This window comes from Prionailurus viverrinus, chromosome C1 (assembly GCF_022837055.1).
Source record: "Prionailurus viverrinus isolate Anna chromosome C1, UM_Priviv_1.0, whole genome shotgun sequence".
NCBI classification, from domain to species: domain Eukaryota; kingdom Metazoa; phylum Chordata; class Mammalia; order Carnivora; family Felidae; genus Prionailurus; species Prionailurus viverrinus.
The window spans coordinates 119,751,398-119,775,208 of NC_062568.1; the positions used below are offsets into that span (position 1 = coordinate 119,751,398).

Here is a 23,811-nt window from a genome sequence, read left to right on the forward strand (position 1 = left end):
CGGCGGCGGCGGCGGCGGCGGCGGCGGCGGCGGCGGCGGCGGCGGCGGCAGCAGCAGCAGCAGCAGCAACAGCAGCAGCAACAGGCGGCGGGCCCGGCTCGGGGGCGGAGGCGGCGGAGGGGCGGGGAGCGCGAGGAGGAGCGACGCGGCCCGCGCCGCCGCCTCTTCCCGCCGCATGGACGAGCACCTCAGCCTGCTGCGCTCACCGCCGCCGCCCTCCGCCCGCCACCGCGCCCACCCTCCCCAGAGCCCCGCGAGCGGCGGCGGCGGCGGCGCCCACACCCTGGTGAACCCCGGCTACGCCGAGCCCGCCGCAGGCCCCGCGCTGCCGCCCGACATGACGGTGGTGCCCGGGGACCACCTGCTGGAGCCGGAGGCGGCCGACGGCGGCGGGGGCCCGCCGCAGGGCGGCTGCGGCGGCGGCGGAGGCTGCGACCGCGACCGCTACGAGCCGCTGCCGCCCGCGCTGCCGGCCGCCGGCGAGCAGGACTGCTGCGGGGAGCGCGTGGTGATCAACATCTCCGGGCTGCGCTTCGAGACGCAGCTCAAGACCCTCTGCCAGTTCCCGGAGACGCTGCTGGGCGACCCCAAGCGGCGCATGAGGTACTTCGACCCGCTCCGCAACGAGTACTTCTTCGACCGCAACCGGCCCAGCTTCGACGCCATCCTCTACTACTACCAGTCGGGCGGCCGCATCCGCCGGCCGGTCAACGTGCCCATCGACATCTTCTCCGAGGAGATCCGCTTCTACCAGCTGGGCGAGGAGGCCATGGAGAAGTTCCGCGAGGACGAGGGCTTCCTGCGGGAGGAGGAGCGGCCCCTGCCCCGCCACGACTTCCAGCGCCAGGTGTGGCTGCTCTTCGAGTACCCGGAGAGCTCCGGGCCGGCTCGGGGCATCGCCATCGTGTCCGTGCTCGTCATCCTCATCTCCATTGTCATCTTCTGCCTGGAGACGCTGCCCGAGTTCCGCGACGAGAAGGACTACCCCGCCGCGTCGTCGCAGGAGCAGTTCGAGGCGGCCGGCAACAGCACGTCGGGGGCGCCCGCCGGAGCCTCCAGCTTCTCGGATCCTTTCTTCGTGGTGGAGACCCTGTGCATCATCTGGTTCTCCTTTGAGCTGCTGGTGCGGTTCTTCGCTTGCCCCAGCAAAGCCACCTTCTCGCGAAACATCATGAACCTGATAGACATCGTGGCCATCATCCCTTATTTCATCACTCTGGGCACCGAGCTGGCTGAGCGACAGGGCAATGGACAGCAAGCCATGTCGCTGGCCATCCTGAGGGTCATCCGGCTGGTGCGCGTCTTCCGCATCTTCAAGCTCTCCCGGCACTCCAAGGGGCTGCAGATCCTGGGCCAGACGCTGAAGGCTTCCATGCGGGAGCTGGGCTTGCTCATCTTTTTCCTCTTCATCGGGGTCATCCTTTTCTCCAGCGCGGTCTACTTTGCCGAGGCAGACGACCCCACTTCAGGTTTTAGCAGTATCCCGGATGCCTTCTGGTGGGCAGTGGTAACCATGACAACAGTAGGTTACGGTGACATGCACCCGGTGACCATAGGGGGCAAGATTGTGGGGTCGCTCTGTGCCATCGCTGGTGTCTTGACCATTGCTTTGCCAGTCCCTGTGATTGTTTCCAACTTCAATTACTTCTACCACCGGGAGACAGAAGGGGAAGAACAAGCCCAGTACATGCACGTGGGAAGTTGCCAGCACCTCTCCTCGTCGGCGGAGGAGCTCCGAAAAGCAAGGAGTAACTCGACTCTGAGTAAGTCGGAGTATATGGTGATCGAAGAGGGGGGCATGAACCATAGCGCTTTCCCCCAGACCCCTTTCAAAACGGGCAATTCCACTGCCACCTGCACCACGAACAATAATCCCAACTCCTGTGTCAACATCAAAAAGATATTTACTGACGTTTAATATATGATACAAGTGACATGCTGTGCTCAGTATTGTGTGGAACGTGCCCCCTTGGTCTGTGTATGCCCTTGTTTTATACATTTTCAGACCATTCATCAAGGAAAGGACATGAAGAAGTGGAAAGCACACTTCATTTTCCCTCTCCCTACTGCTTCATACTGAAACAGGTGTCTGTTTTGCAAGTGGGCTGCATTCTCTCAGCTCTCCATTGTTTTCTCCCCCTCTCTCTAATACTGCAAAGAACAAACTTACTTTAAACTTGATTTCTAGTACACACCCTCTAAAACAAACAAACAAACAAAAAGCAGCTGTACATCCTGGGAGGAAATGAAATTAAAGAACAGTTAGAGTAACCGCCTAACCTCAGAATTAAAAGACACTTGTTTCTTTACTAAGTAAAGCTGGCACGTACTTAAAGGATGCTTCAGTGTGATGGACTGTTCAACATTATTGAGCATTTAGTTCAGTTGCCTACGCTGTGGATGTGTGGATGAGAAGTCTGATTAGAAAAATGACTTGTAAACCCACCGTGAGTTTCTTTGGTTTTTGACTGGGATTTCTTCTATTCGGAACCCCTCCCGGAATTTTAAAGATATATACAACTTTGAACGAAGGGAAATGCCTGAGATGTCCTGATCTGACTAATCGGTTGCAACTCTCTGGGGCTTGTTGAGCATTTCGAAAGGGGTAGACTAACAGATTCCTCTGAACTTCGGTGTGTGTGTTCCAAGCAACATCTACCAAAGTGTAGAAACAGATGTTTTCAGCGCTGCTGAGAGAAACAAACAAAATTCCTAACGCGTCTGCGAGATAAGCTTCTGCAGTATCACAAGAAGATTAAAGTGGCAGACACTCCTTCCAGCGGAAGTTACTAATTCGGACCTGACTGATGCAGTTCCCATAGCAACCCGTGTTTCCTGGGAAACCCGAAAAAGGTTGTCATGGCATCTCTTGCTCTGTAGCCCCACCCCCTAGCCCCTGCCGTTTCCACAGTAACCTTTCCAGATGGTTCCTACTTACAGGATGTCGGAAGGAAAACCACTGTTTGAATAAACCGCACAAATAAAGTTATGTCTGAGAATCTGACGGTGGTGAAATGAATCACAAAATGCGTTATTTTTTTACTACAGAAAATCATTGATATCATCTCATAATGATTGAATCGAGAAGGAAAATATTGCCTTTGGAATGTTAGATATACACCACGATGAGGCATGATTTGAATTCAATGCCAACAATTAGGCAATAATTTAAAAGGATGCTGTTTTCTTCCTCCAGGAAGTTTCAAGCCAACAGATGAAATTTAAAAGCAAATGTAAAAGCATTCTGTACATAAGCATATGAAAGATCCAATCAGTGTACCTGAAACCTTACTGCAAGGGACCTTGAGACTTCCTCTTAAAAAAAAAAAAAAAAAAAAAAAACTCCAGATCCCACAAGAGCACTTGAAAAGCTAAGTAAACTTTAAAAATATAAAGGATGCACGCTTTTTAACTGAGGGAATTGCAGACAATCAATAAAAAAAAGACGGATGGGAAGTAACCAAATCTTGGGGAAATACCTGCAAGTTTCAGCCACACACCAGGGTAGCCAGAAGACACACAGAGAATCAGGTGAGCACTGTGGGGGTACTGAGAGCTCTCCCTCTTTGTACAGGGAACCAGGGAGATGCTGTTCCTGTTTGGGTTGGTGCTACTTGCAAACCCAGTAGTTTCATATTAATTACGTGCAAGTGCCTTTTAATGATCAGTGACAACATCTTTTCCATTTGATTTCCCTTTTGTTAACTGTCCTTTGGTTTCTGTTGTTTATGGCAAACGGATGGCAGGGGGGAAGTCATTGCTGTATAGAATAACCTTCACCCAAACTGAAATGAAAATGATTCCATTCCTTCTACTAACCCTCTTGGCTACTGCACAACCTGTTTCCCCTTAAAAAACAAAAGGATAAAAGGCAGAACCTACTGCTGTTGGATTTTTGGCCCAATTTTAACTTAACACAATTAGTCATACGCAGCAGTACGGTTCTTTTCAATAAAAAGTGGTTAAGGTTACAGTATGGGTAACAAATGTGTTTAATGTCTTTTAACAAAACCATTTTAGTTTGTATACATTATACGTATTATATGTAATACATTGTCCACAATTGTTTCTTGATATTGATAGGGTATGACTAACTATTCTATCTTAGAGTAAATTAGAGTAACCCTGAGTCTAAAACTCATATTTTCAGGTAGTCAGAAGCCTACTTACTTCATTGTTTGTGTATTTAAGACAGTGAAAAAGAATGAAGACTATATGAGGGGGAAGAGGAAGGAACAGACAAATAATAGAGGCAGGAAAAGTATATACATGTTCATTGCTTTCTCTGTACGTGCATGCAAATAGGACTCCTTTATCTAGTTTCCTTTGCTACTTGTTAGAGTTGCTTTCACCACTGATCTACCTTTTGATCAAACTCTTGGTGTTCTTAATGACCAGACATCCTTTTTGTGACCCATTTTGGTGGTAAACTGTTAGACACACTATAGTAATAACGTAAGAATAATTTTTGTGTCTGTTCTTAAAAGATCTGGACGTGAAGATGAACAAAGTGCAGTGACCCTTTATTCATTTTTTTTATTTGAAAATATAGAAACCTTGCTTTGTTCTGTGAGTAAATCATGGTTGTACCATAATTTTTAGAATTGTATGATTATTAATAGTAATATGAAGAAGACCTTTTTCTTCCAATCCAGAGAAATAATGGCTTTTTGAATCATAACTTTGGCATAGTATAATTATGTTCTAGTTGCCAAACTAAAAGCTCCTTAAAACGTATAGGTTCTGTATCTTGACAAAGTTTTGGATACTAGTGTCTACCACAAAATGTAGCACTTTCTATGTATTCAGTACATATTTGACGAGTGAATGGCTCTAATCTTACATTAATGTTATTTTAAGGTTTTTAATGAAGTGATTTAAAGCATAAGCTCTGCAGTCAGACTGCCAGGGTTTGAATCCTGACTATGCTGTGTGACACTGAGCAAATTACTTAACCTCTCTGTGCCTCAGTTTCCTTATTTGTAAACTGAGGATAAGAAATGGTACCTCATAGAATTGTGGCTATTAAATGTTGATACAGGCATGATACTTAGAAAAAAATAATTGCATGGTATGCAGCAGAGATTTTGCCAAGAGATTACGTTATTATTGTGATTGTTACTTACAAGCATTGTATAATTACTACTGAGGTTTGCAAATGATATGACATACATAAATAATCAGTGTCTTCCTATTTACTTTCTGTGTAACAATAGTAATTACCGTTTAATTACCATGTCCTGGATACTCTCAGCTCTGCAAGGTAAGTGGTATTCACCCCACTCTAGGAGGGGAAAAACGAGATGGCTATGGTTAAGTGATTTCCCAAAGACTTCCCAGCTAGCAAGAAACCCAGCTATGATTAAAGCCAGGTCCTTCTGGCCCCCAAACCCATGTTCCTTTTATTGGGTGACTTGAAAGAGATTGAGAAAATAAATTTCTTATGCTTTTAGGTTTGACTTCAGCCCATGTTACTAATTAATGAATTTCTGTAAAGAATATATCTCCAGAAACCTATTTTATGCAGTATATTGAAAATTAACCCTTTCTAAACATCAGATACTTTTAACCATAGGGATCAAGTATCAGGTATTTAAATTGAACAAAGAGATTGACTTTTCTAGTAATAAAAGATCACTTTCTTATATTATTGATTTGTCTGGATTTAATATTATACTCAGAAAGTATAATTAGTCATAGTAGTGATACCTGCTAGGGCAATAGATATTTTTCAGTTTTAAGATTAATTTTCTATTTTCATGTGCTTTAATCTACAATCGATGGTACTATGCAAATTGTTATTTTTTCCATCCCCTCATATTTTGCCTAGGTTACTGAAGAACGATGGCAGCAAGTAGTATAAATATTTTGACTCTGTCTTATTGAGAAAGGAGAAATTACTTAGAACAAAAGGATTGAAAGCACAAGGAGATTGCCAGCTCATTGAAATTTGTGACATGATTGCCTTACCTAATAACTCCATGGATCTTTAAGAGCATCTGTGCTCAAAGAAACAATAGAATATAATTTTGGCCCACATAATAGCTGTAGCCCCTTCTCTAAGGTCCTAAATCATTTAGAAAATGAAAATGGATAGTGATTTGGGCTTACAGCAAAATGCAAATGAGTCTAAGTCCACATTTATCAGTCAGCTTTGCCAAACCACAGGCTTCACTGTTGAGCTCAGTGCACGTCTTAGATGTTGAAAAGTATACATACGTCTGTGTCTACAAAAGATTCATGAGAGGAGGTGTGACTGGAACAGGGCACATCCATCAACACCCTGGGAAAAATGTACATACCCCACAGCTGGTGAATCCAGAGATGAAAATAACAGCATTGCTATTTATTTCCTTTATGGTGCTTTTAAGCTGATATTATACCAAATTTTAGTGCCCACCAACTATTAGAACAAACAGCTACAAATATGAGGAGGCGTTCTATCAGTTATTTCTGAATTTTGAAATAAAACTTCTGGGATTGAAATTTTAAATGCAGAGTATGAAGCAATTTAAAGTTATGGTTTGTTTATATGAAACTGGTGTTTACCTCTGGCATAAAATGTACTCAAGCAACTGCTTGAGCGATCGTATCTAAATTCAATATAAAATACCATCATCTATTCCTTTGAGAACCATAACTATAACTTAATGACTTCTATACATTTAAAACTTCAACATTTTCTATAGCAGTTCCAAGTCCTTCCCACCTCTCAGCTGTGAATAACCCCTCCCACTAAGAAATGCAGAGAAGTACACCTGCCCCTCCCCCATCAATTTGAAGACTTATGGAAACACTGTGAGATAGACGTGAGGAGCACAAGAATGAGACAGAGGATATTTAGGGATTGCATTTTAGGGTGGGCTTTTTTCCTTTTCCTTTTCCTTTTTCTTTTTCTTTTTCTTTTTTTTTTAATTATTTCAACTTTTGAATGAAGGAGGGTAAGACTGTTGGTTTGGTGCTACTAATTTTCTGTATTTTGTTTTATATATATATTAATGAAGTCACTGAAGTCACTTGTTTTCTATAACTTGCAGGGAGTACTTGAAAACCTTCGAGAGAGGGCAAATCAGAAAAGGCAGGAAGAAGGGAGGGGAAGCCATGCAGAGCCCAAACCCTGGGCTATCATGACTCAGCTCCTAACCTCCTGCCAGAAAATGGCCATTGCTATAGAGTACATGATAATAATATTCTTTATATACTCACATCCACCTTGCAAATTTCATTTAAGTGATTCAGAGAGGTCAGGAAGTTCTCAAATATCTGTCTTCGTCTTCAGTGATGCTGCAAACTAATTTTGTCTTCAGAACTGTAAAGAAAAAACATTTTACAGAGAAACGTTTTTGTGGTTTTCCTCTTTTTCCCCCCTTTTTTGTACTGGATGTGTTTTTTCTTGCGTTTCAAATTTTGCACCATAAACCATCAAATACATTAAAGAGGAGATCTGGAAAAGAGGCTCCATCATTTTCTTGGGAGCCATTTTATTATTGCTGCAACCTAAAGCATGCAGAATAGGAGCTCTAGCCTGAAAAGTAAATCCTGGGATCCTGGTTGTGAGAAAGATGGCACTTAAATGCACGAAAAATGATGTTTCATCATGTCTGGAGAACGTTATGAATAAATATGGGCATGCAGGGCTCTGACTCTGCAGATCATGCCCCCAGCATGGAGGCTGGGAGTGGAGAAGAGCTTTTTCTTTTTCAGTGAGTCCCCAGCCTCACCCTTACCCCTTCCATCAGAGCACAAAGGCTCTTGGGAATCTCTTTTGAGATTCCCGCTAAATTTCTAGAATGAAAGCTAGCATTGCACTTGTGTGTTACATGTCAGTCAGCATTGGTTTTGTTGTCAAGTTTATTTTAAACTCCTGTTCTTTATGGAAATTCTCTCTGAATCCTAAAGTTCTTATTTTTATACACTTAAACATGTTCCTTAAATTAAACATATGATTTAATTTGGAAAAGAATCCAGTAAGGGTAATTTGTTATACACACACACACACACACACACACACACACACACACACACACACCTCACCTGTTATTTTCTGTCCTAAGATATATTTACTTTCTGTCCAGAGATCTAAACCATATAAAATTGGTGAATTTCCAAAATACTGGTTTTCATTCATATGTGCTGCAGTGACATTTACAAAGCATTTTTATTTTTTTATAGCCTTGCTTAAGAGGCAGATTTATTGCCTAGTGTTCTCAATGTGTTTATTAATGTAATAGTAGATTCATATAAGTAAATACATTCAGTCTGTCACTGAGTTTAATCATTTCACTTCCTAAATACCCCTAAAAATAATCTACTTTTCTGCATCACTGTCACCACCACTTTAATCCACACTACTCTCCTCTCTATCCTGGGTAAGTGCCAAGGTCTCTTGACTGGCCTCCTTACATGTCCTGTGGCCAGTCTGACCATTCTCCCCCTGGTAGCCAGAAGAATCTTTTTGAGACTCAAATCCGATTACATCACCTGCCCCTACTTAGAATTCTTTGAAGGTCTTTTTCTTGTTTTGGGGATAGAGATCCAAAGGTTTCACATAGCTTTCATGGCCACACATGATCTCTCTCAGCCCTGATCTTCATCCACTTATGGGATTAGTTCCCTTTCCCCCTTCATCTATGGGGATCTTTGCAGATGTTCCCACTGCTAGCCCCCTCCTCACTTTCTTAACTTCTATTTTTACTTCAGTACTTCCAAGTTATCTCATGACTCTGGTTTTACCAATTCCCTATTTAGGCTACCCTTCATCAAATTTAAGGTCCCTTAAGAACCACCACTATTCTATGTGCCATTAAAAAAAGAAGAACTGCCAATTATGAGGGAAAGTACCAGTGATTTTAAGGTACATCCTGATTTCATAGGTTCTCAAATCTGAAAAAGTGTGTCTTAGAATTAATTGAATATACGATGTGTTCTTGGCATGGCTGTCATTTTATATTTATTTGTGTTATATGATTCATCTATCTCTTCTATGAGAGCAGGGTATCACTCTTTGTTCATCATGGAATCCCTTACCATTCGCTCCCAAGTCTGCTCCAAACACTTTCACCCCTGTCACTTCTGAAAGTGTACTTTTCAAGGTCATTGGTGACCTCTGATAGCTAAACCCAATGGTCATTTCTCAGTGCTTGTTTCATTTGACTCATCAGAAGCCTTTGGCACTGTGGAATACTTCTTTCCTCCTGCAAAGAATTGCTTCATTTGACTTTAGGACCCAACACTGTGTGTTTTTTCACTACCTCTCTTCTCTCTCCTTTTTAATCTCTTTTGCTGGTTCTTTCTCATCTCCCCTGAGTCTTCATGTTTGAGAGCCCCGTGGGCCACTGCTTAGTCCTTAGACTTCTTTCTATATCCCATCTTACTCTCATAGCTTTAGACTATCTATATGTAAATTTCTCTCTCCCCCCTGGACCGTTCCCCTGAACTTCAGATTGCATTTCCAGCTCTCTACTTGACATCTTTACTTAGACATCTGATCTCTCAAACTTAGTATGTCCAAAACTGAGCTTCCCTCTCTTGCACCACCCTTGCCACCAATCCTGTCTCTTGCCCTTTTCCCCCTCTCTGTGACTGTAACTTCAATCTTCCCGTTATTCAAGCTAAAAAAAATCCTTGGAATTATTGTAGATTCCTCTCTTTCTGTCATACCGCTTTTCCAAGCTATTGGCAAATCCTGTTGGCTCCTCTCTTAAAATGTTTCCGGAGTCTAGGGGTGCCTGGGTGGCGCAGTCGGTTAAGCGTCCGACTTCAGCCAGGTCACGATCTCGCGGTCCGTGAGTTCGAGCCCCGCGTCGGGCTCTGGGCTGATGGCTCAGAGCCTGGAGCCTGTTTCCGATTCTGTGTCTGCCTCTCTCTCTGCCCCTCCCCCGTTCATGCTCTGTCTCTCTCTGTCCCAAAAATAAATAAACGTTGAAAAAAAAATTAAAAAAAAAAAATGTTTCCGGAGTCTTACTTCTGCAACCACCTATTCTAAGCCATCATTATCTCTCACCTGGATTTTTTTTTAAGTTTATTCATTTATTATTTCTGAGAGAAGGAGAGAGCACAGTCAGGGGATGGGCAGAGACAGAGGGAGACACAGAATCCGAAGCAGGCTCCAGGCTCTGCACTGACAGCATAGAGCCGGACACGGGGCTCGAACTCAGTAACTGCGAGATCATGACCTGAGCTGAAGTCAGACGTTTAACTGACTGAGCCACCCAGGCGCCCCTCACCTGGATTTTTAGAGTACCCTCCTGACTGTACCCCATCCTTCATCCTTTCCCCTGCTGGAGTCTGTTCTCAATGTAGCAGCCAGAGAGAACCTTTTAAAACACTTGTCAGATCATGTCACTTCTTGGTGGCAAAACTCCCATCTGGCTCTCCATTTCCCGCAGACTACACACTAAAAGCCCTCACGTGGCCTGCAAGGCCCTACCTTTTCTACCTCGTCTTACCCTTACCCTTCTCACCTCATTTCTGACTCTTCTCCCCTTTGATCCTCTGCAGTAGCTGTGCCGGCCTCCTTGCCCTTCCTCAAACACACCAGGCACGCTCCGCCTCGGGTCTTTGTACCACTGTTCCACTGCCTGGAACGCTCTAACATCTGAGCTCTGCGTGGCTGGCTCCGTCAGCTCCGTAGCTGTCACTGCCTCAGTGAAGCCTTCCCCAGCCACTCTGTTTAAACTTGCAGCCCCCACAGCACTCTCCTTTAGCCTTTCTCTGCCTTGTATATTCCCTCCTCTAACATACTAGATATCTTACTTGCTTTTTGTTTATTGTCCATCTTCCTTTCCCTTCCATGAGCGTAAGTGACCTTTGTCTTTCGTTGCTACTATATCCCCCAGGATCTGGAATATTGCCTGGAATAAAGTTGGTGCTTAATAAGTCTTTGTTCAAGGAAGGGATAAGAGGAAGGAAATTCCAATTTGAGTGTTTTTAAACTATAAGCAAAATTTTCATGTTGTGTATCTGTGCTTCAGTCTATCACTGTGAGGCTTATACCCCTTATCATGCTTTTTTGTTTTTTTATTTTTTAACATTTATTTTATTTTTGAGAGAGACAGAGACAGAGCACAAGTGGGGAAGGGGCAAAGAGAGAGAGAGAGACAGAGAGAGAGAGAGAGAGAGAGAGAGAGAGAGCGACAGAACTCGAAGCAGGCTCCAGGCTCTGAACTGTCAGCACAGAGCCTGACACGGGGCTTTAACTCACGAACCTCAAGATCATGACCTGAGCTGAAATCAGACACTTAACTGACTGAACCACCCAGGCACCCCCTCACCGTGCTTTTTTGGATAGAATTTCTAATAATTGGTTCACTGGGGAGGGCTTCCATTTGGTAGAACATGCTCCAGTAGGTTTTATCCACAAAGTACTACCCAGTTGTGGGTAGAGTTCCTTAACATAAATAATTTAAATATAACATTATAAGAGATATCGCTCCTAATCACCATGGCTACCTAGAGTTGGAATGCTTCACAGAGACTGTGTTTCCTACCCTAGCTGGCAATAAAATGCTGTTTATAAATGATACTCAATATATATTTGTTGACTGATTGGCTTACATAGTATAACAAAAATCAGAACACGTAAGTGATATCTATAGGAACTTACCTATCTAGCCAACATTCTAAGAAACCTTTCTGTAAGTTCATCTTGCTTTCAGTTAATGGTGAGTCTTAATATATCCATGGGATTTCCATTACTCTGGAAGCTGATTAAATAAGGCATTAGATATTTCATCAATGAATCACCTTGAAGAATTACATTACTGTAGTTGTGACCTTACTGAGTAAAATAATTGCTTTTACAAAGTAAATTTTGATGTAATTGTCAAGTTATATGGTAGGCTCACAAAAATCGGTTATTTTTTTAAAGGGACTTTTTCATATATGAAAGAGAAGATGGGGACATTGAATCCAAGAGCAGTAAGAGCAGATTCTCCGAGCGACTGTTATTTTTTTTAATGTTTATATTAATTTTTGAGACAGAGACAGAGCATGAGTGGGGGAGGGGCAGAGAGAGAGAGGGAGATACAGAATCCGAAGCTCCAGGCTCTGAGCTCAGCACAGCGCCTGACATGGGGCTGGAACTCACAGACGGTGAGATCATGACCTGAGCCGAAGTCGGACGCTCAACCGACTGAGCCACCCAGGCGCCCCTCAGAGTGACTTTTATAGTGCCAAAACAGAGGTCATTTCTAAATAAAATAGGTGAGAGGCACCGGTAGTAGTACATGTTGGTACTGGGAAATTCTTAGAAGCTTTGGAAAACCAAGGTGTGTAGTATGGAATTACTGAGTCTAAATGAAAGCGTTGCTGTAAAGGAGTACCGCAGAGTTGAGGTGATAGTATTGTGGGATTTTAGGTAATCTTGTAACAGAGGCACTTCCCTGTGTAGTAGGAAATGGGGACTCTCCAGATATGAATAGAAGGGAACTTTTTCCACACTGCTCCTGGATTTGCTCTCCCTGGATTTCTCAGGCGCATCCGACCGGAACTTGACTAGGTGTTGCCTCTGTACCTCTACACAGAACAATTTCCTCACAAACATGTCCCTAAATTAAAGAAAACTGACGTATACGCTTCAGATTACATATGGAGACCAACAGAAGACAGAAACTCTGTTTGCCTCCATCACTTTATATAATGAAGCTCACATAGGACAGAGATCTTTTCTTTTCTGAGGGCACATTGTCAGGACTTTTTAAAGGAATGACACAAAATAGAGGATTGGAATGAGTAATTTTCATTTCTTATTTTTTCATGTTTTTTTCTGGTTTGAAGAATTATTGTTGATATATATATATAGTATATATATTAACCTAGTGTATATTAACCTGTACAGGTTAATATAGTACAAAGTTAATATTATATATATTATGTAATTATTATATAATATATATTATTATATAATTATTATATATTATATATAATATTATATATTATATTATTATATTATTTTATATTATATATAATATATTGTTACATATAATTATATATTATATAATATTATATATTATATATTATTATATAATATTAACCTAGTATTTTATATATATATGTGTGTGTGTGTGTGTGTGTGTGTGTGTGTATATATATATATATATATATATATATATATATATATATAATATTAACCTAGTATGGGTTTTTACTGGATTTTCTGTTAAAAGCTGGAATGGCCAAGGTATTAGACATTATAAGCAGCAGCCTCACATACCATTACATTTTATATTTACCTCATGTATGACTACAGGACAAAAAAAATTCAGGTATTCACCAACATATTACCTCTGTAAGAAATTATAATAAAAAGTATGTTAAACAAGAGTGACACTGTCCTGGATTTCAAAAGGTAGTGGGTGACTAAAAACCACAGACAAAAATAGTTTCTCCAGGGAAGAACTGTGTTTGAATTGCTTTACACCTGTATTCTATAAATCTTTCACCAGCAACCATTTTAACTTATTCTAAAAATCAATTCATTTTACTAGGTCACAATGGGATTTAAGGATATTTATTATTAGCAGACCTAAATATTGCTGTGATTACACCTCACAGCTCATTTTCCCATGACTTTCCAGATTTTTGACAAAGCTCATGTCTTTTTCAAATTTTTTTAATATTTATTTTTGAGAGAGAGAGAGCACAAGTTGGGGAGGGGCAGACAGAGACAGAGAGACACAGAATCCAGAGAGGCTCCAGGCTCCAAGCCGGCAGCACAGAGCCGGACGCAGGGCTCAAACTCACAAACCACGAGACCATTACCTGAGCCGAAGTCAGACACTTAACCAACTGAGCCACACAGGTGCCCCATCAAAGCTCATGTCTTAACACATTAGCAACTCTAATGACTGAGTTTAAACTTTTTTTGCTTGCCAAGAGTACATAATTTCCAAGAGGCCAATCAGAGAATTATGCATAATTGAACAAGAAAATTTTCTAGTCCTTTGGCTAAATCATTACCATTTGGTTGGCAGAATTCATAGAGCTTGTTGGTGTGCAGCCAACTCTAAGTTATTTAATAGATGTCAAAGTATAAACACATAAAAACAAAGTTCCCATAAAATAGAATGATTGTAACCCTTTCCTCATGAAATACAAATTAGTAAGGCTAGCAGTTAGGTAAGTTGGGTTTCTGTACCTCTTTTGTTTAGGCCTTGGTGGAGGTATTAATTACTTTTTCACAAGCTTGATAATTATAGAAATTTGACTGTTATTATCCTCTTTTCTTGCTTCTTTTTTTAAAAAATTTTTTTACATTTATTTTTGAGAGACAGAGAGAGAGCACAAGTGGGGAAAGGGCAGAGAGAGAATGAGACACAGAATCTGAAGCAGGCTCCAGGCTCTGAGCTGTCAGCACAGAGCCCAGTGCGGAGCTCGAACTCACAAACCGTGAGATCATGACTTGAGTCGAAGTCAGATGCCCAACTGACTGAGCCACCCAGGCGCCCCTCTTGCTTCTTATGTTAAATCATTTATTTGGTCAAATATCATCAATTATAAGTCACCATTTTCTGTTATACTTCCTTTCTCTGTTTTTGTAGAGTTGATTTTGATACCTAAGTAAGCCCTTCAACCCATTTCTTAGCCACTAATGTAAACATGATTAGCATCCAAATATCACTTTGATTTCTTGTTTCTGTTAAATTGCAACTCCCTCCACCCCTACAGTCTATTAGGATGCCGAGCTATACCTTACTTATTTAATAGTCCCAAGAGCCTTGAGGCAGGCACTGACACATGAGGTTTAAAAAAAAAAAAAAAAAAAAAAAAAAAGGCTGAACCTTTCATACAGAAAGGATGTAAATAGTAGCAAGACAAGACTAGCTTAATAGAACCATCTCAAGATAATGAAAGCTACAGTAGCATTGAGCAGAAACTAGGCACTTAGGAAATGAAATGGATGCCAGATCATTCATGTTACTTGTAATTTCTTGTAATTGGTAGTCATTACTAGCTATTAGACCATTGTAATTTTCAAACGCTCATAATGAAAATTAAGAATACTGTGATGCAAGAGTGTACTCTTGCTATTTGGCCAAAGATTAGTGTCAAGAAGTTCTCTCTTTCATGAAGGATGATCCAGTCTAATCCAGGCCAATAAAGAAAACTTTTCATTAAATGATTGCCAAGTACACAGTAGGCATATGATATTGGGTTTTGTGAGTTGATGATTCTTCCACAAAAAGCACATTCAAGTTTCAGATCAACACTGGTAGGCATTTGCCACTGGATTTCAGATACCTGTTAAAACCAGGAGTATGTATGGGAAATAATCTTCTTCCCTCCCTCCCGCTGCTACCCTCACTCCTCCACCCCCTTTCCAGAACCCTGAGCATGGGATTTCCATTCACTTTAAAAGAGTTCTCATCTAAGGTTACAACAGTGGGATATACAGCCAGGAAAGAAACAAACCCTTGGAAGTACACTGAGAAAATTAATACATATATTTTCTTTAAAAACAGGCACTCAGAACCTTTCAGATGGTTGTAAAGGTGAAGGTAAATTTTTATGTTGAAAAAGCAAACAATCACATTGGTTTAGACTACATTTCGAAGTGGGTATTAATAAGGATAAAAGGGGGGAAAGGGTGCCTGGGTTAAGCATCCTACTCTTGAACTCTTGATTTTGGCTCAGGTCATGATCTCATGGTCGTGAGATTGAGCCCCCACCACCCCTACATTGGGCTCTGATCTGGGCATGGAGCCTATTTAAGATTCTCTCTCTCCCTCAGCTTCTTCCTCGCACACACGCTCTCTCTCATAGGTGATAGATAGATAGATAGATAGATAGATAGATAGATGTAAGGAAAAAAGCTCATAATTTCAGCATACTCTGAAACTTCTTCTAATTTATAAATTAAGTGCTTTTGATAAGTTTAGAAAATTAAATTGGTTGAACTTTTCAGGGTACCTGCAAAAAACCCCAAATTTCAAAAAGTATAATGAATAGAATATTTTATATTGACATAAAGTCTATAATTTTTTTAAAAACTAAATACACAGTAAATTATTGTGCTTACTCTGTCCAACAGATACCTGAAGAGTCCCACATAGAGAACTGTGTTGCTGCACGGACCAGTAGGATCCTCATTTTTAAATTGCCTACATCAAGAACGCTGTGTTGGTCCTGTCGCTGATGGGCAGTGATCTGTCTGCCAGTGCATATTTTTGTTTCAGTTGACATTAAATAACATGTCTCTAATAAATGCTTTATATAAAGGAAACAGCTCTAAAGCTGGAGGATTCTCTTCGAATTGTGTGCAATATTAAAGATAGTGATAGATGAAGAAGAACATTTGAAAATATTAAGGGATCATTTCAACCTTTTGACATTTTGGTGAAATTGAATCACTCAAAAACTAGTCAGTACTGCTGATAAAGAAAACCTAAATGTTTGTTTCCAACAAGCCAACTGGTACTGTTTTCTTCTTTCAGTTAATCACTGGACTGTGTTGAATCATGAGATATAGTAATGTTATCTTCTGTGTTCTGGCTTATGTGCAACCTTATTTGTGAAGGCGTGTTTTGTACCAAAGGCTCTCCTACATAGATTGGCCCATTTACACATAAATAAGTGAAATCTACACTGTGCCCAGATGAATGGTGTTCAAGACAGACTGGCCTAAAAGAAATGTGCCTTGCTTGATTCAACATCCTTTTATTTTTTTGACTCAAAATGATAGATTTGCAAATTTGTCTCATAGGTAGGTTTTAGCTGAGCATAAATTTAAAAGTATGTTAGTACTTACGTTTAAGTTGTCTATTTTAGCTAAAATTTTAATATTTGGTTATAGTTTTCAGCAGTTCATAGATATTATAATCACTCAGTTTAGTTTTTGTATGATGTTTGGTGTGGTGAGACAAAGCACATTCTTAAAGATATATTATAATATCTCATCTAATGTATAGAATTTCCTTCAAAATTGTACCTGTAAAAGGTTTCTTGACTCATCCTCTATTTTTATAAGTTATTCCTTTAGAAATGGAACTTTTTTCAATAAAATAAGCAAAGTTTTAGTTGGAAAAGAGATTTAGGAGGTCATGAAGATGATTTCCCTTTTGGGGACATTTCACTTCTGTGCCATTATTAATGTATTTACTGTGACATTTCAGCAGAATGGTAGCTATTTGTATATTATTTAATAAGCCTTATGGAAAGTCAAACTGTGAACATTTGGTATAATGAAGACTTTTTTTCACTTTCATATTTTATTTTTGAAACATACCTGAGGAAATGCGTAAATAACCAATTTCCTGTTACTCAAATGCATAGCGACGCTGTTCTAATAAGAGTGCTTGTAGAATTTTAATGATATCAAAATATTTCAGTAGCAAAGCCAAGATTATAATACTTTTTGATGCCACGTAAAAGGAAATACAGGTGATGAGTTTCATTGTTAATATATAAGAATCGATAACTAAACAATCTTATACCTGTTAGCAGCAAAGGATGTAGGAGATAAAATCCAGGTAATTTTCTTTGAGTCAATGCCTACAATGAATTTTGCACAATCTGCTGATAATTCTTCTGTGGTCAAAATTTTGAGACCAGATCACTCTCGGGAAAAGTGAAGTAAGTGACTGATAAGTATCTCAGATTTGAGCTAGGTGAACCTCCCAACTGAATGATTTGTAATTAAAGTGAAAACATAGCCAAAGCCACCACCATGTTTTTGTTCTGTTAGCGCACATAGAAGAGACGCTGGCCCAGAGAACTGTCAATCCATTCCAGCCACCTAATACTCATAACTGATGTTCACAAACTTGTCAGCAGTTAAAGTAATTCACATCAACTATTGGGATGATTGAAACAAACCAATTAAAGGTCCTATAAGGGGTTTTAGACATTCACATGTTTTAGTAAGGATCGGTAGGCATTACAAAAATAGACACAGGTACTACCTTCAGGAAACACCAATGACACAACTTTAAGTATTATGTATACTTAATATCATATCTGCATTATTATTACAGGCCACGGTTTCAAATAAAGACAAAACCTGGACTTTGAGATAAAAGCACAGAATGGCACCAGATGAGTAAACTGTCATATCTGATATGGTTCACCAAATGTGTAGTAAAAATACAGTATTGATGTAGATATCATGAGACCAGAGTTCTTACCCACTTTCTACCTGTGGGACCCTAGATAAGTCACTTACTGTTGCTAGGCTACAGTTTCCTAAGTTGCAAGGTGGTTGTGCTGGGTTAAATAATCCCCAAAGCCCATTCTCAGCCCCCAAATCCTCATTTATACACATTTGAAAAGTCTTTGAAGAATACTTAAAGTACTCAGATTTTTCTTACACATCTCCAAAGGAAAGAGTAAATTGAAATAAGATTTAAACCTTTAAAGTGTCATAAATATACCGTTCTTCAAATTGATTGTGAGAAGAGGAAATAGGATGTTTTTTCTCCTCTAAGAATTGTCACTGGCCTACAATGGGATCACGAAAACGTAGAAAACCCACTGTGCGGAATGGAAACAGATTAATGAAATAGCTGCAAAGGAAGAGGAGGTTATTTGTTCAATTTAATTAGAACTTAATGTGATTTGAAATTACATATGAAATGCTAAAAACAGTTCCAGAGCTGTACTGCACACTCAACATTATAATCCTGGACTAGAAAGTGGGAAAAGGTTGGAAGGATGGGGATGTTTGCCTTATGATCTGTTGATTTTTTTTTCCCCACAAGAAGCAGTTTGGTAGAGCTTAAGCAAGTGTCTTTGCTTTAGTGCTGGCTCTGCTAATAATTTATGTGCCCTAGGAAAGTCCCTTTGACTTCTCTGAGCCCTTGTTTCTTTATCCGTGCAATGAAGACTTTAAATTTAGTAATCTGTACTTTTTTTATATCTTTGAAAATTCTATAATGTTTCCAGAATATTCTGATATGCACATACATGTTGCTCCTCTCCAGGCACTAAGATGCCACAGATCTCTGTTCATATGACTGAACAGACTACAAATCCAAACGTTCATATTTCTAATTGACCTCAGCAAGAGATTAAAAAATGTAACTTTTAATTTGGACCATGGCTTAACTATTATGACTTATCATTTCATCCTTGAATGGTGGGTTAGTTACTCTATAAACAAAGTTTCTGTGCAAGTGAATCTTCCGTTTAAATCTTTGTAGTTTAATAAACACTTAGCAAACCAGAATTAAATATATTATGCTTGCCAGTGAACCGTAGCTGATTGCAAGGTGCATTTTTGTCACATTAAAAAGGTAACGCCGTTTTTGGTCCTAGAATTCAAATGACTATAATTTGAAATAATATTCACAAAATGTTGTAGACTTTTGTGAATACAAAAGAGGCCTGATGGAGCCATGTTGTAATTAGTTTTGCTCAGGAGTGAGAAACGAAATTCAGGGATAACCCAGACGCTTCTGTTTGGCTTTTGTGGACAGTTGGAAAAAGAAGGGTTATAGCTTTTGTACAACATAGATAAGAGATAATTATATCCATTGAAAACCAAGAGTATATTCTGGTTGCTGGTTTTATGGTAGAAAGAGATTAAGATAGAAAGATGCTAAAATATGGACGCTAGGGAAATTGTTAAAATGATAGCAGTCCATTTGAATAATCCAGAAATATTTTGTCATAACGAGATTATTTGTCCAGAGGTTTAGTCTTATATCCTTCCATTCAGAAAAGGGGGCAGTTTTTAAAGGCCTCTATCACAATAGGAAATGTATATTTTGGCTAGCCGAGCAATTCATTAAAACATTTAATCTGATAATTTTTGGTCTTGCGAATCTGAATTTTCACTTAGGTGTAATTGAGTCTCTTATATATTCGTGTTAGTGATATTTGTGAAAAGTAACTTTATCCATTTTTTTTAAAGTTGACGAAATTTGCTCAATGGTGATTCTATCAAATTGTGTTCATATCGTATCTTGCAACAATTTGTGAATTGACCATACAGAAACAAACCATAGTAGTATCTCTTCTGGTGAATTGTATCCATGGTGTAATCTCTTAATGCTGGGTTTGGGGCGGGAAGGTTAAGTATTTAGTTGACTTAAAACTAATTGTCAAAGTGTTTTTAAAACTGTAGGACTATAAACCAAATAGGAATATACTCTTCTTTTGTTCAGTGTAGACCATTTTTGGAACTACCCCATACAATGGCATAATTTGGGGTAAAAAGTTCCTCTATATGTATACAAGGGAAAGCAAACAGTGTATGTAGTATTTCCATGTAGTATGTTAAATGTAATAATAACAATAATCCATTTCTGAAATCGTATACAGATAGTAATTATGCAGACATCCAAATATGATTTTTTCATAGCAACGTCTAACATTTGTTTATCTCATACTTTTCAAAGATCATTCACATCTTATTTAATCTTTAAAATATCCATATGAAGTAATAATAGCATCTGAAGTTTAGAGATTAACCAACCAGTGGAAAGATCAAGTGACTTGTTCAAGACCATATGGCCATCAAATGGCTCCAAATCTCATTTTCTTTACACTGTTCTCCCTTATGTTATTTTGCCATTAGCTGTAAAACTTTAGCTGAAATCTAATTCTACATGATATGTTGGGAAATTTCAGAGTTGGAGAACAAGGCATTTTTTGCTATTAACAGACCTTGTTAGATACTTCCAAAAGAGAGTCCTCCCACAGGGTGATAGCCAAACATTTTCCATCTAGAACATAATTAAGTCCACCAACCCTGATCATAGACACCAAATCCACGTGTTGTCATAATGTTAGACAGACAAGTTATCTTCTTCCCTAGCTTTCTAATTTACTTTAAAAAAAAAAAAAGGCTACCATAGTAACTGACTTCTGAACAGTTGAAAGAGGCAATAACCCAAGAAATGGCCAACATTCTGGTTCAGAGAAAACGTACCATCAGACCAACCACTGTAACCAATTTTCAGCCCACTGTCTTTCGTCACATGTATGCTGTGATTAGCAGAGGACAGGGAAGGAGGAGAGGATAGAAAAACTGTCTTCATTTTAAGAAAACTCCTTATTCTAACTATTCAAAAAGAATTGGTTATCAAATATTAGACTACAGGATTAATACCTGCAATCTAATACATGTTCAAATACATGGTAAAGTTTATCCCCATATTTAAAAAGTAGGTGATTTCCCTGATAAAATTAAAATCTGATGACTGCTCAGATTGAATATAGAGAAGATTCATGTGTTAATTCATGACATAATACAACATTTTTATTCTTTTTTTTTATTTTCAACGTTTATTTATTTATTTATTTGTTTATTTATTTATTTATTTTTTGGGACAGAGAGAGACAGAGCATGAACGGGGGAGGGGCAGAGAGAGAGGGAGACACAGAATCGGAAACAGGCTCCAGGCTCTGAGCCATCAGCCCAGAGCCTGACGCGGGGCTCGAACTCACGGACCGCGAGATCGTGACCTGGCTGAAGTCGGACGCTTAACCGACTGCGCCACCCAGGCGCCCCTATTCTTTTTTTTTTTTAAACAACAGAGAGGCACTGTTAACTGCTTTCCCTTGTAAATCAACAGTCTGTGATACGTTCTGTACTTTTACTGACTAGCAATGCAATGTTACTGTGCATAATTAAGTGGAACATATGCTATACTATATCAGAATTTAAATTTTGCTAACCTTAAATTTAGTTCTCTTTATCAAACAGATAAGTCAATCAAGTATTATTTTGTATGGAATGAAATAATCATTCTCAAATAATGACGTAGTAACAAATAATGGAATTCTGAATAGAATGTAAAGTCAAAACTTCTTTTCTATATTCGTCTTCCTTTGACATTGAATTGTGTTCACTTATCACTTATTAATGTAAAGTTTAAATAAGTTTTTATGCCGTGTTCTTGGATGTTCTTGTCATAATACATTCGAGCCTTCTGTTAAGTAAATACAGTAAATACCTGTGAGTTGATTATGTGATATTTTTATCTGACCCATTTTTTAAAATTTGTCGTCGTATTTAAAGTATTTTCATGGCAAATGTTATGTGCGGAATTCAATAAAATACCCCCCAAAATCCTGTTACTCATATTAATTAGCTCCAACTTCTTTCTTTTCTCTCTCCACCTGCCTTTTCTCGTTTTGGTTTTGCAAAACAGGAAACATCAAAACCCGAGCTGTTGCTAACAGCTTAAGTATCACCTATCTTTGCAGACAGTTCTGTGTCTTCCTCCATGACTTGGCAAGTCTTTTGGATGCCAACATTGCCCAGGTTTCTTCCGTTGCTCCCTCTCTTACGTTGTTGAGGGCCCAGAAAAATCTCAGGGAAGAAGAAAATTAGTTGTAATAAGTATGTACCTTCATACTTGCTGTCAGTTATATGGGAAAATTGAAGCAAATGTCTGAAGGTGGATACAAAGATGACCCTGCTCTCAGAGAGCTTATAGTCTAACAACGGGGGAGGGTAGAATTCTCATTATTAGACCCAGAAGAGTCAAGTGTTAAATAAGGGCATTTTGTTTTCCGTATGTATTCTCTATTATGTCCAATATTTTTTTATCCCGGGACAGACTGTAATTTCTACTAATCAGCCCACACATACCCATTGTTCTTATTTTGTGCTCAGCAATGTGGATCCTAATTCTTTTTCCTAATAGCAGCTAGTTACTCAAATGTGTTTGTGCTTTTGGAATGTCAGCACATGCTGCGTCACCAAAACAGAGGCCCTCTTGTTTCCATCTGGAATTTTACTTCGTCTAAAAAGGAAAAAAAAAGTGCAGATTTAGGCTGCCTTCTACCTGTAGTAATTAGAACAAAACATATTTTTCTAAGCCTCCGGTTGCTACAAGAAATAACTGTTCCTGAGTTTCTGGTCATGCAAATTTGGTGGTAGATTTCCATGAGCCATAATTTGTATTTCATGTTCAGGAACTAAATCTTTAAATCCTTTGCGAACATTTACAGAATGAATTAAGAGATGCGGGATTACAAATAGCCTCTTAGAACCATGCCTTCCTCCAAGAGAATTCTCTTCCTCCAAGAGAATTCTGTTGGACTTAGCAGAAACAAATTAGTACCTAATTCTCACTGCTGCACGCCTTCTATGGGCTGTGGGGTATGTATGGGCCCGCTCAATCCTCAGCTCACCCTTCTGTACTTTCTTTTATATTAGAACCTTTATCAATATTGTGCCTTTCTCTCCCTTAGGCCCATTGATCATGTATTTAGAAGTTCCATTAATCGCAGCCAGATGGGGCACATTATTATTTTTTTTCAATCCTTCTGGATTCACTCTGCATGATACCTGATAACTTGAGTCATGAGAGAGGAGAAAAAGCCAAATGGAGAACTCCGTCCTCTGGGGACAGTACTGTCTTTTAAAATCTAAGGTCAGTGAAATCATTGTTCTGGAAATGAAGCCACAAGAGGAGGGACAAAGCAAATAACCCAGAAATCTGATTTCAAAGCGCACCACTGTCAGGGAAATGAGTGTGTGTGGACCGTCCCTCACCCGTGTCTGGTCCAATTTGGCAAAATAAACGCCTTCAGATGAAGATAAAGAACACAGGTTGATTCATGGGCACCATCTCATTAGCCTTTACGATGTTGGTGAGACGTAGATGCCAGGTAGTCCTGGTTTAATTTATACCTATTCTGCTAGCCATGAAAACAAACATTTCCGCATGACCTGAGTCTGAAAGCAATCAGGCACCGCGTGAGGGAAGTTAGTCAGAGGGCCGGAGAGGGATCAGGAAGCCGAGCTAAATGATGTTAACCGCACCTGATGTCTTCAGTGTTCATTTGGTTTCTCCAGAGAAGCTGAGGAACTCTGCAGAGGAAAATGCTTGTGTTGCCTTCTGGTTTGTGGTGATGGAG

The 23,811-nt window shown here is 39.7% G+C and overlaps 1 protein-coding gene and 1 long non-coding RNA gene across 2 annotated transcripts in view; one reads left to right on the top strand and one right to left on the bottom strand.

Moving 5' to 3' along the window:
• Positions 1–23,811, bottom strand: part of LOC125171906 (uncharacterized) — a 71,887-nt gene that overhangs the window by 30,638 nt on the left and 17,438 nt on the right. The window contains exon 2 of the long non-coding RNA XR_007154492.1: positions 7,207–7,309. This is a non-coding gene — a long non-coding RNA (uncharacterized LOC125171906). The remainder of the gene's footprint in view (positions 1–7,206; positions 7,310–23,811) is intronic.
• Positions 52–20,071, top strand: KCNA3 (potassium voltage-gated channel subfamily A member 3). Its single transcript, XM_047869145.1, has 2 exons — positions 52–3,531; positions 16,031–20,071. The coding sequence occupies exon 1, from the start codon at positions 176–178 to the stop codon at positions 1,916–1,918; it is 1,743 nt and encodes a 580-aa protein (XP_047725101.1). The 5' UTR covers positions 52–175; the 3' UTR covers positions 1,919–3,531; positions 16,031–20,071.

Excerpts from the sequence above, each read along its gene's own strand:
- KCNA3 (XM_047869145.1), top strand. The coding sequence starts at position 176 with ATGGACGAGCACCTCAGCCTGCTGCGCTCACCGCCGCCGCCCTCCGCC.